Consider the following 11,850-nt stretch of genomic DNA (forward strand, 5'->3'; position numbering starts at 1 on the left):
TGTACTTCGTCGATCTGCCTGTTCTGTTCCCCACTCTGTCTCTGGTGAAGCCTCTCACCACCCCTGCGCCTCTGGCCTGCACCCCAATTCTGTATGCACAAATAAATAAATCTTTAAAAAAAAAAAGTATATCACAATGGCCTGAGAGCTTTGCCCATCCCCCGCCCTGGGGAAAGATGGGTGCTGGGAGCCCGTACTGTGTGCTGTGCTCTGTGAGGGGTCAGCCCTCCCATCCTTGTCTCACACCAGGGTTGGGCAAGGGCAGCCCTCCCCTCGCTGCCTGCCCAGTGCCAGCCGGCCTCCCTGCCTCTCTGCCCCACCTTGCCCTGGTCACCAGGCAGGGGTGCAGGGGTGGGGGGTGGGAGTGGGGCCTGGCCGAGCTGTCTGCCTGGGATTCAGAGGAGCCCGAGGGGGTTCTCTGCAGCTTCGTGCACAGGGGTGGGCAGACCTGGCCGCAGACAGTACACAAACACCCTCTCCCTTGACATACCCGTCTCTCTCACACAGCCAGGCGCACACTCTGGGTCTCATGTTCTGGCGCACACCTCTCTCTCCACCTGCCTGGCGCTCACCTGGGCTCTGCCAGGTCTGCATGCAGGGACAGGAGGGAGCGGGCGCTGCTCACCCCTTCACCACTGCTGGTGTCTCCAGCTGTCCCCGCCTCCTGACCACACCCCCTAAACACAGATGCTGGAGCAGACAGCTATTTCCTCTCTGCTCCACTCCTGCCTCTGCGTGCTGTGCCTCTTCCCAGCCACAGCCACCACGTGCCCGCGGCTTCCAGGGCCGGACCTGCCCCTCTGCGCCCAGGTAAGGAGGCGGTGTCTGGGCAGCCTCAGTGCCCTGTTTGGACCCCAGGGAAGCGGGAGAAGACTGTTAATGGCAGGGGGTGGTGGAGACTGGAGGGGGCATGCTCAGAGGCGGGAAGGGGTGACCTACTGCCCCACGCAGGCACGCCTGCAGGCACAGCTGCTCTGTCCACATTCACAGGCTCTGGGCAGGGTGGGCCGAGGGCAGCTGCCCCAAGCCCACGCAGCCAGGAGCTGGGGTTCAAACCCAGGTCTCTGCCTCCAAAGGCTCCATGCTCTGCCCCAGCCCCTGCCCAAGCAGAGCCCGGTGCTGGGCTCCTGAGACCCCTGGGGGGTGGGTTTAGGAGGCCAGGGGGCCAATCTGAATGGGGCCCCGGTACAGCAGGCCTGGGGCTCTGCTCTCCCGTGGGACTTGGCTCCCCAGGAGCGGGAGGTGCTGTGGACAGCTGCACAGAGACGGCTCCACCCCCCAGCTGAGGAGCCCAAGACCATGCCCTGTCCGGAAGGTGGGGTCTGGGGGGGTCACTATAGAGCAAGTCACTGCTCTATAGACCAGGCCTAGGAAGCACAGGCATTCTCACAGCCGCACCCCAGCGCCCTCACCTGCCTGCAGACCCTGCTCAAGGGCTCATGCGCCAGGCAAATCTAACCTGGCGTCCTGGGACCTCGCCCCACAGAGGACCCGCAGAAGGCGAGGGTGTCCTCCACCTGTTCGATGATGCTCCCTGGATTGACAGGCCCCGAGCGACTGCCTCAGCCCCACCTGCCTTCTGATCTTCCCCCCATCCGTGCTTACAGCGGAGGGAGAGGGAGGGGGCTGGGGCTAGGAGGCGGCTCCTCCCCACGGCTGTGTGGCCGGAACAGCTCTGGGCGTGCTATTTCCACCGTGCGCTCCAGCGTCTGTTGCTGGAAAAACGGGCGCAGAGAACTGCCCACCTTCCCGTCAGCCCCAGGCAAGAGACATCAGTGTAAAGGGCTCACCACACAGGGCAGGCGTGTTGGGGGACCCAGGCACCCTGAACCCCCAGCCCCTACCTCCGGCCCCAATTCTCACAGGTGGCCCCCAACATCCTCAGCCCTCCTGATCAGCTGCTCTACCCCTGCCGGGCTCGGGTCTTGGGGAGGTGATGGGCACAGGCGTCTGGGGTGTCTGCCGGCCACCAGGGCCTGGCTTCCCGGGTGCACGCGAGGGTGAGAGGACGAGAGGACAGACAGGGTGGGGCACTAGGAGCTCGGGCCAGGGACCACCCCTGGGCAGGGAGAGCACTTCTGTTCCCCCAAGCCTCCCTCATCTCCCCAGCCCCCCCGAACCCCAAACTCGTAGCTCCTCCTGCACAGCTCTCGTCTTATCTTATTTCCTCTCCGCTATCAGAGCAGGGGCCGCTCCACTGTTTGCAGTCAACACGCCCAAGCAGCCACCACGGTGGGCGCCGAGGGCCACAGAGGAGCTGCTCAGAGCAAGGGCGGGGGGGGGGGCAGCACCCCTTAAAGGCACCGACTCCTCCGTCCATCCCGCCCCCAGACTAGGCAAATCCTCCTGCCCCTTATGTGGGTCTCAGTCAGGTCCCCACACCCGCCCCCCCCAGGATTGGGGAGAGGCACCCCATTGGGCTGGCCTTCCGATTTTTCTGTGTGACCCATTGCTTAATAATAACCAGAGCACCCTGAAGTAGCACTTGTGTGTGCCAGACGGCTCTAAAGGCACAGGCACATCAATACTCTGCCCTCCCAAGCACCCTCGAGCTGGCGAGTTCCGCTGACCGCGTGTTAGAGGAGGAAACGGCCGGGAGGGCGGTGGAGCAGGGAGCCGACACCTCGCCTTCCTGCCGTGTCGCGGGTCCCCAGGGTGTCATCTATACCGTTGGCGGGGGTGGGGTCGGCAGCTCCTGGGGAGGGTCCCCGACCTCCAGGACCGCAGCCCTCAGCGGCCCCTCCTCGCGCAGAGCCGCCATGTTGGCCAACGCCACGCTGAAGCCGCTCTGCCCCATTCTGGAGCAGATGAGCCGTCTGCAGAGCCACAGCAACTCCAGCATCCGCTACATGGACCACGTGTCGGTGCTGCTGCACGCGCTGGCGGCGGCGCTGGGCGTGGTGGAGAACGGACTCATCCTCTTCGTGGTGGGCTGCCGCATGCGCCAGACCGTGGTCACCACCTGGGTGCTGCACCTGGCGCTGTCCGACCTGCTGGCCTCCGCCTTCCTGCCCTTCTTCACCTACTTCCTGGCCGTGGGCCACTCGTGGGAGCTGGGCACCCCCTTCTGCAAGCTGCACTCGTCCACCTTCTTCCTCAACATGTTCGCCAGCGGCTTCCTGCTCAGCGCCATCAGCCTGGACCGCTGCCTGCAGGTGGTGCGGCCCGTGTGGGCCCAGAACCGCCGCTCGGTGGCGGCGGCGCACAAGCTCTGCCTGGCCCTGTGGGCGCTGGCGGTGCTCAACACGGTGCCCTACTTCGTGTTCCGGGACACCATGCGGCGGCAGGACGGCCGCACCATGTGCTACTACAACGTGCTGCTCCTGAGCCCCGGGCCGGACCGCAACGCCACGTGCCACTCGCGCCAGATGGCCCTGGCTGTCAGCAAGTTCCTGCTGGCCTTCGTGGTGCCGCTGGCCATCATCGCCTCGAGCCACGTGGCCGTGAGCTTGCGGATGCGCCACCGCCACGGCAGCCGCACGCGCTCCAGCCGCTTCGTGCGCCTGGTGGCGGCCGTGGTGGCGGCCTTCGTGCTCTGCTGGGGCCCCTACCACGTCTTCAGCCTGCTGGAGGCGCGGGCGCACGCCCGGGAGGCGCTGCGGCCGCTGGTGTGGCGCGGGCTGCCCCTGGTCACCAGCCTGGCCTTCTTCAACAGCGTGCTCAACCCGCTCCTCTACGTGTTCACCTGCCCCGACGTGCTGAGCAGGCTGCGGCGCTCGCTGCGCAGCGTGCTGGAGAGCGTGCTGGTGGACGACAGCGAGCTGGGCAGCCTGGGCAGCCGCCGCCGCCGCGTCTCCTCCTCCACCACCACCGGCATCGGCGCCGGCACCGCGTCCTCCTCGTCCCGCAGCGGCGGCTGCCTGCCCTCGTTGAGCCCCGCCGGTCTCCCGGGCTGCCTGTCCGGCGGCCGCAGGGCGTCCCCGCAGAGGGGGCGCGCCCGGGCCCTGGACGAGACGGGGCCCCTGAACCCGGGGCCGGGCGCCGCTGCGCATTAGAGGGCGCCTGCGAGCAGAGGCGGCGCGCGGGCTGAGCGCAGACGCCGGCACGGAGAAGTAGCCAGCGCCAGGGCTTCGTCCGAAGGCCTGGGGACCTGCGCTGTTCAGCACCCAGGGCGGCTCGGTGAGCCTTTTCCAGAACCCACGTGGGTAACGCGGTGGGACTCAACCTTGACTGCATCCGCCGCGTCTCTGACAGTTGCCGCGCCCCCAGGGTGTCCTGGCCTCTGGTCCGCAGAGTAGCCAGAGTAGCCGGCTAAAACTCCGGAGCTCACACCAGGGGGGGCACTTCCGGATGGCTGATGGGGGCATTAAGCCGGTGATGTGCTTTGGGCAATGTGGGAAATGTTTGGGGTTATTGTTGCACTCCAACCTCAACATTTATTCACATCATGGACGTTTTACCCTTGGTCTTGGTTTTACTAACCCCGAGTTTTCGCGGGAGCCCACCCAGGAGCTTGCTGACCCAAGCGCTGCAGCTGCCGGAGCCCCTGCCCGCCGTCTGGCCGCATGGCCAAAGTGTGCTTATAAGGTGGAAGAGGCCTCTGGGGCGCGGGGCACTTCCGGCCTCCTCACAGGGTCTGGCCAGGCCCCGCCGCCTCCTGGCAGGGGCCTGGGGTGGGGCGTGCGGGTCCGGCACCTCCCCAGCAGCCACCCCCCAGCAGCCGTGGCTCCCACTTTGCAGGTGGCACCGAAGCCCGCCTGAGCCTGAGGCACACACTGCTGCATTTTACCTCTGCCTCCCTGGGGCTGGCAGAGCGGCGCCCGCAAACGCTGGGGGGTGGGGTTTGGGCCGCTAGAGGAAGGGACGCTTGGGCTCTCGGGCCTCGGGCCGGGCTCCGCAGGCCACCCCAGGTGCCCGCCCGCTGGGCTGGCGAGCTCATCTCTTTCCTCCCAGTGCCAGCAAAGCCTGGCCCCCCAGATGTACAGGCTGCTGCAGACACCCGCTCCGCGCCCCACTTGCCACCCCACTCACGCATTTGGCGTGTTTGCTGCTTTCTCCACCAGAATGAGAGCTCCTCTGTTGTCTGAATTGTGCTAATTGTGTTCAATAAATATTTCTGCTGCAGACTGGGCGGACGTGAGTGAACTGGAGGCGTGAACTGGAGAGACGCCCACCCAGCAACCATCTGTTTTAATCCTCCGTGTTGACACGTGGGGTGAAACTGAACAGTTTCCTGGGTGTCAGGGTCAGTGGGGTGCAGAGGCAGCGAGTGGGGACCTGGATTCCTGACTGCTGGCCTGGGTGGACCCAGGACCTGAAGACAGATCATCCATATTTGGGGGTGGGGGGTCCCTCTCTAGCCACCAGCTCTCTGAAGAACCAGAATTTATACCTCTTGGCTTGGAGGCACTTGGAGGAGGGGAGATGGGCGTTTTGGCCGGGCAGAGGAAGGGAGCCCGACGCCCTTCCTCCTCCAGCTGCTGCCGGGCCCCAGGCTTCCCTCTGGGCCTGTCCCGGAGACCTGCCCAAAGCCGTCAAAGGCTCTGAGCCCCACCTGGGGTGGGGTGCTTGTCTTGCTGCCAGTGCTGGGGAGCCGGGTCTGACAGCTGGGGTGGCTGGCACCGAAGGCCCGGGGCGCCGAGCTCAGCTCTTGGCTGCCGCGGGCTGCTGGGGCGGCTGCTTCTGCAGCAGGGCCAGGGTGTCCCGCTTCTCAATGGAGCGCAGCTGCTTCTTCTTCGCCCGCTTGATCTTGGCTGGATTCCGGATCTGGGGGTGGTGGGAAGGGAGGGCATTAGTGTGCTGGTGCCCCAGGGAAAGGGAGGCCACCGCAGGAGCCCATGGCGCGTGGCGTCCTGAACGCACGCTCAGCCGGGCGGGGCGCGGACCCCGGGGGGCACTCACCACTTGGACGACTTCTGCCTTGCGCTCATTCTCCAGGCGCCGCCGCAGGTTCTCGGCCCGGCGTTCTTTCTTCTCCTGAACGCACCGGGGAAGGGGCTTTCAGTCTTAGGGCCCAGCAGCCCTGGTCTCACAGCCCCAGGTGACCGGGAGCTGAGTCACAGGGAGGCGGGAATCCAGCCCCTGGTTTTCCTGGGTGGGCTGTGGGCAGAGAGCTGGCCAGGAGCCATTCTGAGCCCACAGTCCATTCAGGGACCATGGTGGCAAGCTCCCGACTCCACCCGAGAAAGTGGACAGGCAGCTGAGGACGGGGGCTTAGGCAGGACAGGGGGTGGCGGGCACTAAGACACCAGTGGCCCCCAGGCTGGGAATCAGCCCCGCCCACTCAGGGAGGGGCCTCCAGCGGCCTCGTCAAAAGCCAGAGAATCTCTCCCAGGCCCCATGCTCCTAGAATGCCAGGCCAAAGCTGAGGGTGGGCTCCTGCGGTTTGCCCGGTGCAGGGCTGGAGGGGCAGAGCCTGCACAGAAGGGGCCCCAGGGCTCTTGAGAAGCAAATGGACACGCACGGGCTTGACAGTACCGCCGCCGGGAACACTGTGAGGCCAGGAAGCCTGCGCTGGCGATGCTGACGCTGGGCCAGGGCGTTTGCTTGGGGCCCTTTGGCTTGGACAACCCAGGGTAGCGGGGACGCTCAGGGAGAAAGGAGAAGTGAGGCGTGGGGGAAAGGTCTGGGCTGGGGGCTGGGCAGAGGCACCTCTGGGGGCAATGCGAGAAAGCCTGTTACCCAAGGAGTTGGGGCCACACAGGAAGCAAGATAAGGCTGTGGCACATGCAGCGAACACTATCCACAGGTCATCGGCCGGGCTGAGGAGACCCGAAGCGGGGGACAGACGACCTGTGGTTGGCCTCCTGCCGAACCCCACTCAGTGCCTCCTGGGTGCCTGGCCCACTGTGACCCTCACTGATACCCTGGTGCTGTGGGCAGTCACTGGGCAATGCCACCATTTGCTTTCTGATGCTGCCAACTGGGACTTCCCAGAGAAGCAGGAGATTGGGCTGAACCTCCAAGCATTTTTGGTCCTGGGTGAGTGCTGGGGAGAATGGGAGGGGTGGGTGGCAGCTGCTTCTTGGAGGATGACAGCGATAATACCCGGATAAGGCCTGCCAACCTGTAAGTCTCTACCCCAGCAGGGCGCCTCGCCCATTTCCCTGAGAGCGCCTTCCAAATCCTGGGTGCTCCCCAGGATTTCCCTACCTGTGGTCCCACAGAGCATGCCCGCTCTGGCCAGGCTGTCCGCCACCCAGGGCGCCTTCGTCTGAGCATGTGAGTGACCCCTTGGCCCCCTGGCCTGCAGTGGACAGGCCAGCCTTGCTGGCCGACCTCTCACCTGCCGGCGCCTCGCCTTCTCCTCCTCCAGATGCCGGGCAAAGTCCTTGGCCTGCTTCTTCTCCTGCCGATCCTGCATCTTCCGCTGCCAGGTAGAGCGCAGGGGCTTATCCTGAACCATCTGGGAGAACCTGGACGGGGGGAGAACAGGCTCTTAAGAGGCCCAGCTCGAGCGCTTCTCCCCAAGGACCCAGCCAGGACCACCCCCACCTGCCGTAGACAGCTGATCCTCCAGGACTGCAGAAACTGGGGTCAGGAAAGGCCCCGGATCATGCCAGGGATGATTCCTTTGGCCCAGATCACGTGACTCTGAGTGGGCAGTCTGGTTCTCTGTTTTACAGAAGAGCAAACCAAGGCCCAGAGAGGCTAGACACCTGTCCACGGTCAGCGTGGTCCTGAGCAGCAGCCAGGACTTGAGCCCCATCTGTGCACAGGGTCCTGAGCCCGGGAGTGCCCCGGCGTTGGGGGGCTCAGCCTTTTGGGGTGGGCCCTGCTCCATTTCAGAGCCTCAGTGTGGCTACAGCTCTCTGCAGTGATTCAGAACCTCTCTCCGGGGGGACAAGTGTGACAATGGAAGGGGGGCCAGGGTCAACGGCTCTCTTTAGAGTGACAGTGACATCACAGGAGAGAGGAGACACCCTAGGAGAAACCAGGGTGTCTCTGGAAGAAGCAAACTGCAAGAATTCACGGGCAGGATGAGATGCAGGGTATGTGTCAGGGTTTTCAGGAAAGAGAAAGGTAAAAGAACACACTGGGAATGTTTACAGATGCGGCGAGTATGTGGGTCCATCAAACCACAATCTCCTTTCCCGACGGGACTCTCCCTTCTGCCCATCGCCTGTGTGGGTGTGGCGTGGGCCTCGTCTCCTCAGCGCATCCTCACTGAGTGGCCATTTCCCCCCATCTCGATCCCTGGGCCCAACTTCTGGACTTCTGAAAGAGCTCACAGGATGGTCTCCCACGCCCGTGTAATGGAGCCCCACATGGACTGCAGGCCAGCCCCGCACCCCACTAGGCCTCGAGCTCACTCCCATCTGGGAAGGTCAACACACAGCCCCTCCCTTTTCTTCTTATTTCAAGCCCCCCGGGGAAGACTGACTGACCATGGAGGGTACCCAGCCCACGGGCTTTTCCTACTCACGGAAGCCTGTGCAGTTTAACCTGCAAATCAGGCACAGTACGAGGCTACCACTACGAGGAGATTATAGCAGTGCAACACAATAAAGTTATAAGAGTGTGGTTTTGTCTCCAGAGTCTGGCACACACCACCTGGACCTTAACCCCAGGTCCCAGGCTGGACCTTGTCTCCAGGTGACCCAGCACCCCCCTTCCCCGCCATCTGCTGCCTAAGGCCCAGCCTTCTAAGAACCGAGCTGTAGCAGGGACTTCCTCCCTACCCTTCTCAAACTGGGGTACAGGAACTGCAAAGGGAGAAGCCAGGGGGGCCTGGACACACCAGCCACGGGACACAAGGCAGCACCTTCCAGAGCAGGGCTGTGCAGAGCTTTCCAACGCGGCACCACGATCACGACAATGGCTCTTGGCTATCTGCAAGGTGGCTGGTGGGGGTGGGAGAGTGGGGTGCTACTCTGGAGCACTGGTTTTACCTGGGACTTGCGGTCAGGCCTGGGTTCCACGGCCTAACCCATTACTTACTACTGCTCACCTGGTGGCCTCCCTGGACCGGGTGGTCTCAGCATAATTCTGTGTTCCATGGAAACAAGAACTGGTCCCAACCCAAAGGGCACTACTGAGATGTGGCCCAGGAAACACTCCAAGCAGTGTCCTGCACACAGCAGGTGCTCAGTAAGTGCCACCTTCAGAGAAGGGCCGTGCACCCCCAAGGAGCACTGCACAAGGCAGCATCAGGTGTGGGCACGGCACGGGGGCCTGACCGCCTCCCTCCAGGACCTTTTCCTGGGACACCTCCCACACACAGGGCGCCTTCACTGGCCTCAGCACACTCCCACTAGCCGCAGCTGCTCCTTCAAAGGTCCCAACATCAATCCACTGGCCCTCAGGCCCTTCACCACACCTGTCCTGGCCTTCCGGAAGTGTTTTACTGCAGGGTCTCTGCTTTCAGCCCTGCCCTCCTAGTGGGTTCACCCCTGGACAGCCCCCCTTCCCCAGAGCCGGGGTTTCCTTATGTGTAAAATGAGGCGAAACACATGCTGCTTTCTGGGGAGTGTGCACACATGTGACGATGCATGATGATGCATGCTGTCCCCACCTGAAGGCGGGTTCCTGACCCAGCATGTCCCGCGGACGGGTGAGGGGACACCGGGAACTGCAACATTAAAGGAAAGGACATGATGTCATGAAACCAGGTCCTTGAAAATCCTGCTTTCCTCAGGGTTTTTCCTTCTCACCACTATGGGTAAGCTACAGTGGAGGGCTGTTCAAGGCCCCCTTTGTTACAAAGGTGAGTAACAGGTAATAGTGGGTAAAGATCTCAAACCCAGGGGTGTCTCCAGGTGCATCAGGCCTCTAGCACCAGAAAACCCCCATCTGCCCAGCTGTCCCTCACTTCACCTCTTCTTGGAGCGGTCCTTCCACACTCTCCCGGACTTGGGCTTCCCCTTCGGGATTAGAGGAACCTCCTCCTTTTTCAATTTCTTGGATGAGGGGGCCAGTGTCAAAGAGCCTTTCCGCTTCTTTGCTCCGGGGCCATCTGTCAACGTGACCCCGGTCGAGGGTGGCTTACTGGGCTCGTGCTGACTCGGAGGGGAGCCTGGTGACTGGGGTGTCAGTTCCTGCAGCGGCCGCGAGGGCTCGGGACCCGGTGCTTGCTGACCGGGGTAAGGCTCTGGAGATCCTGGGCCCGGCTGCGGCTGAAGTCGGGGGCAACTGGGAGCCAGCTCCTCCTCACTCTGGATCAACTCCGCGCTCGGTTCTTCTTGGCCCAGGGAGGGCTCGGGTGGTTCTCCATTTGGCTTTGGCTGAAGGGGGGGGGATTCTGGATTTGGCTCTAGCTGTCTCGGGGGCGAGCGCACGCCAGCATCTTGCTGATCCTGGGGGCACTCTGGGTCCGGCTCTGGCTGCCTTCGGGGGGACTCCAAGCCAGCATCCTGCCGTAGTCTGGGTGATCCCGGGTTTGTCTCCAGCTGCTGTTCGGGGGACTCCAGGATGGGCTGCAGAACACTCTGAAGAGACCCAGGCTCCCTCGGTTCTTCTGGGTTCGACTCGACCTCCACCAGGGCCCGTCTCGCTCGTGAGACTGAGGTGGACTTCTCGGGGGATTCAGGCTTTAGTCCTTCCAGCCGCCGGCTGCGCCTCCGCGGGGTGTCCATGGCTGGGCCGGAAAGTTCCCAAATCTTAGCCCACGTGCAGCCTCCGACGCCCGGCACTACGGCGCTGTCTTATGACGTCAGGAGCCGCCGCGACAGGGCCGGACCCGAGGAGGCGTGGCCGGGTAGGCCGGGTAGGCTGGAGAGGCGGGGTCGACCGCCCCGGTGGGCTGGGCTTCCTCGGCGCATGCGCACAGCGCTGTGGCGCTTTTTCTTGCGTTTGGAGTCTGAGCTGGTCGTTGGCTTCTGCCTTTCCCGCCCTATACACTCTGGGGAGAAGGAGAATGTGCAAGCGGAGGAGGGAGAGGAGGGACTTGGGAAAAGATCTGGAGGAGTAATTTGCTGCTAAGTGACTCTTGCATACTTGGGCAAGGATCCCGCTCTGGCTCCGTTGCAGTAGGGGTGATTTTGTGCTGGTTTGGGGTGACGAAAATAATCCTAAGAAGTACGACCTCCAGAGTGTTGCCTGGTGGGTCCCGGAGATGGGCCCCGCGTTCTGGGTCACGTGCACATCCTGGCTTTCTTCGCCCATCCTGTGCTTCCGTGCCAAATCTGTGACTCTCCCTTTTCCACCTTAATGTTTTGGTGTGAAGTTGAGACCCAGTACCCGCAGCACCTGTGGACACACCTGGTCCTGGCGGCCTGCCCAGGTCGGCTCAGGTCCCCCTTCCCCCGCCCCAGCGCTAGAAACAGGACGGGTCACTTGTGCGGCTCCTTTTAGCCAAGACCATTGTGCACCCACCCTGTCAAGTGCCTGAGCTCCTTCCCGTGAGAGCCTGGGGTAGGGAGGGCCGGCCGCTTTGATCCCCTCACAGCAGCCCTTTTTACTAGGAAGAACTTCTTGGAAGTCGCCCAACTCCCTCCCAGATCAGTGCTACTACTATTTTTTTTCTGTGTTATTTTTAGAACCTGGAGGACATGACTCTCAGGGATCCCAGGACCTCTATTCTGCTGTCCCAGTGGCTGCTTTTAGAAACCTTTGTGTCTCCAGCTGAGGGCTGGTGAGAGGGCCTGTGAAGTTGTCCAAGCATGCTCAGGGTGTAGACTGGAGTCCCTGGGGGCCTCAGCCGAGAGCCCAGCTGCATCTGCTGAGTCACTCTGCTGACAAGGGGCAGGGCTGAGAGTGTCAGGTGGGGCCCAGGTGTCTTGACTGCTTACGCAGGAGGAGGTGAGGAGGAAAACCTAGACAAAGGTCTTGGAGGATAAGGGGTTGAGAATCCTCTAACACTGCTCACTCGGTGGCTAGTGCTACTCAGTAGCCGAGATGCTTCCAGATGAGCTCAGGCTGTAGAGCTCGCCTCCCTAAGCAGGCTTCTCTGCTATCTTTTCGAAATAGCTG

The 11,850-nt window shown here is 63.0% G+C and overlaps 2 protein-coding genes across 2 annotated transcripts; one reads left to right on the top strand and one right to left on the bottom strand.

Annotated features, from left to right (window-relative positions):
- Positions 1–778: 778 nt before the first annotated feature.
- On the top strand, positions 779–3,995 carry PTGDR2 (prostaglandin D2 receptor 2). Its single transcript, XM_004683397.2, has 2 exons — positions 779–810; positions 2,753–3,995. The coding sequence occupies exon 2, from the start codon at positions 2,760–2,762 to the stop codon at positions 3,993–3,995; it is 1,236 nt and encodes a 411-aa protein (XP_004683454.1). The 5' UTR covers positions 779–810; positions 2,753–2,759.
- Positions 3,996–5,115: 1,120 nt separating this feature from the next.
- On the bottom strand, positions 5,116–10,562 carry CCDC86 (coiled-coil domain containing 86). The gene is made up of 4 exons (XM_004683398.2): positions 9,757–10,562; positions 7,226–7,355; positions 5,842–5,916; positions 5,116–5,706 (listed from the first exon to the last, which is right to left on the bottom strand). Exons 1-4 carry the CDS (start codon positions 10,512–10,514, stop codon positions 5,584–5,586), a joined length of 1,086 nt encoding a protein of 361 aa, XP_004683455.1. The 5' UTR covers positions 10,515–10,562; the 3' UTR covers positions 5,116–5,583.
- Positions 10,563–11,850: the final 1,288 nt, after the last annotated feature.

Source organism: Condylura cristata, unplaced genomic scaffold, assembly GCF_000260355.1.
Source record: "Condylura cristata isolate star-nosed mole 26May11 unplaced genomic scaffold, ConCri1.0 scaffold00015, whole genome shotgun sequence".
NCBI classification, from domain to species: domain Eukaryota; kingdom Metazoa; phylum Chordata; class Mammalia; order Eulipotyphla; family Talpidae; genus Condylura; species Condylura cristata.

Bases quoted from the DNA above. Each gene is read 5' to 3' on its own strand.
- CCDC86 (XM_004683398.2), bottom strand. From the start codon at position 10,514: ATGGACACCCCGCGGAGGCGCAGCCGGCGGCTGGAAGGACTAAAGCCT. The intron at 5,917-7,225 runs GTGAGAGGTCGG...CGGTGCGTTCAG, and splicing joins AGAAGGCGAGGCGCCGGCAG to GAGAAGAAAGAACGCCGGGC. The intron at 5,707-5,841 runs GTGAGTGCCCCC...CACCACCCCCAG, and splicing joins AGGCAGAAGTCGTCCAAGTG to ATCCGGAATCCAGCCAAGAT.
- PTGDR2 (XM_004683397.2), top strand. From the start codon at position 2,760: ATGTTGGCCAACGCCACGCTGAAGCCGCTCTGCCCCATTCTGGAGCAG.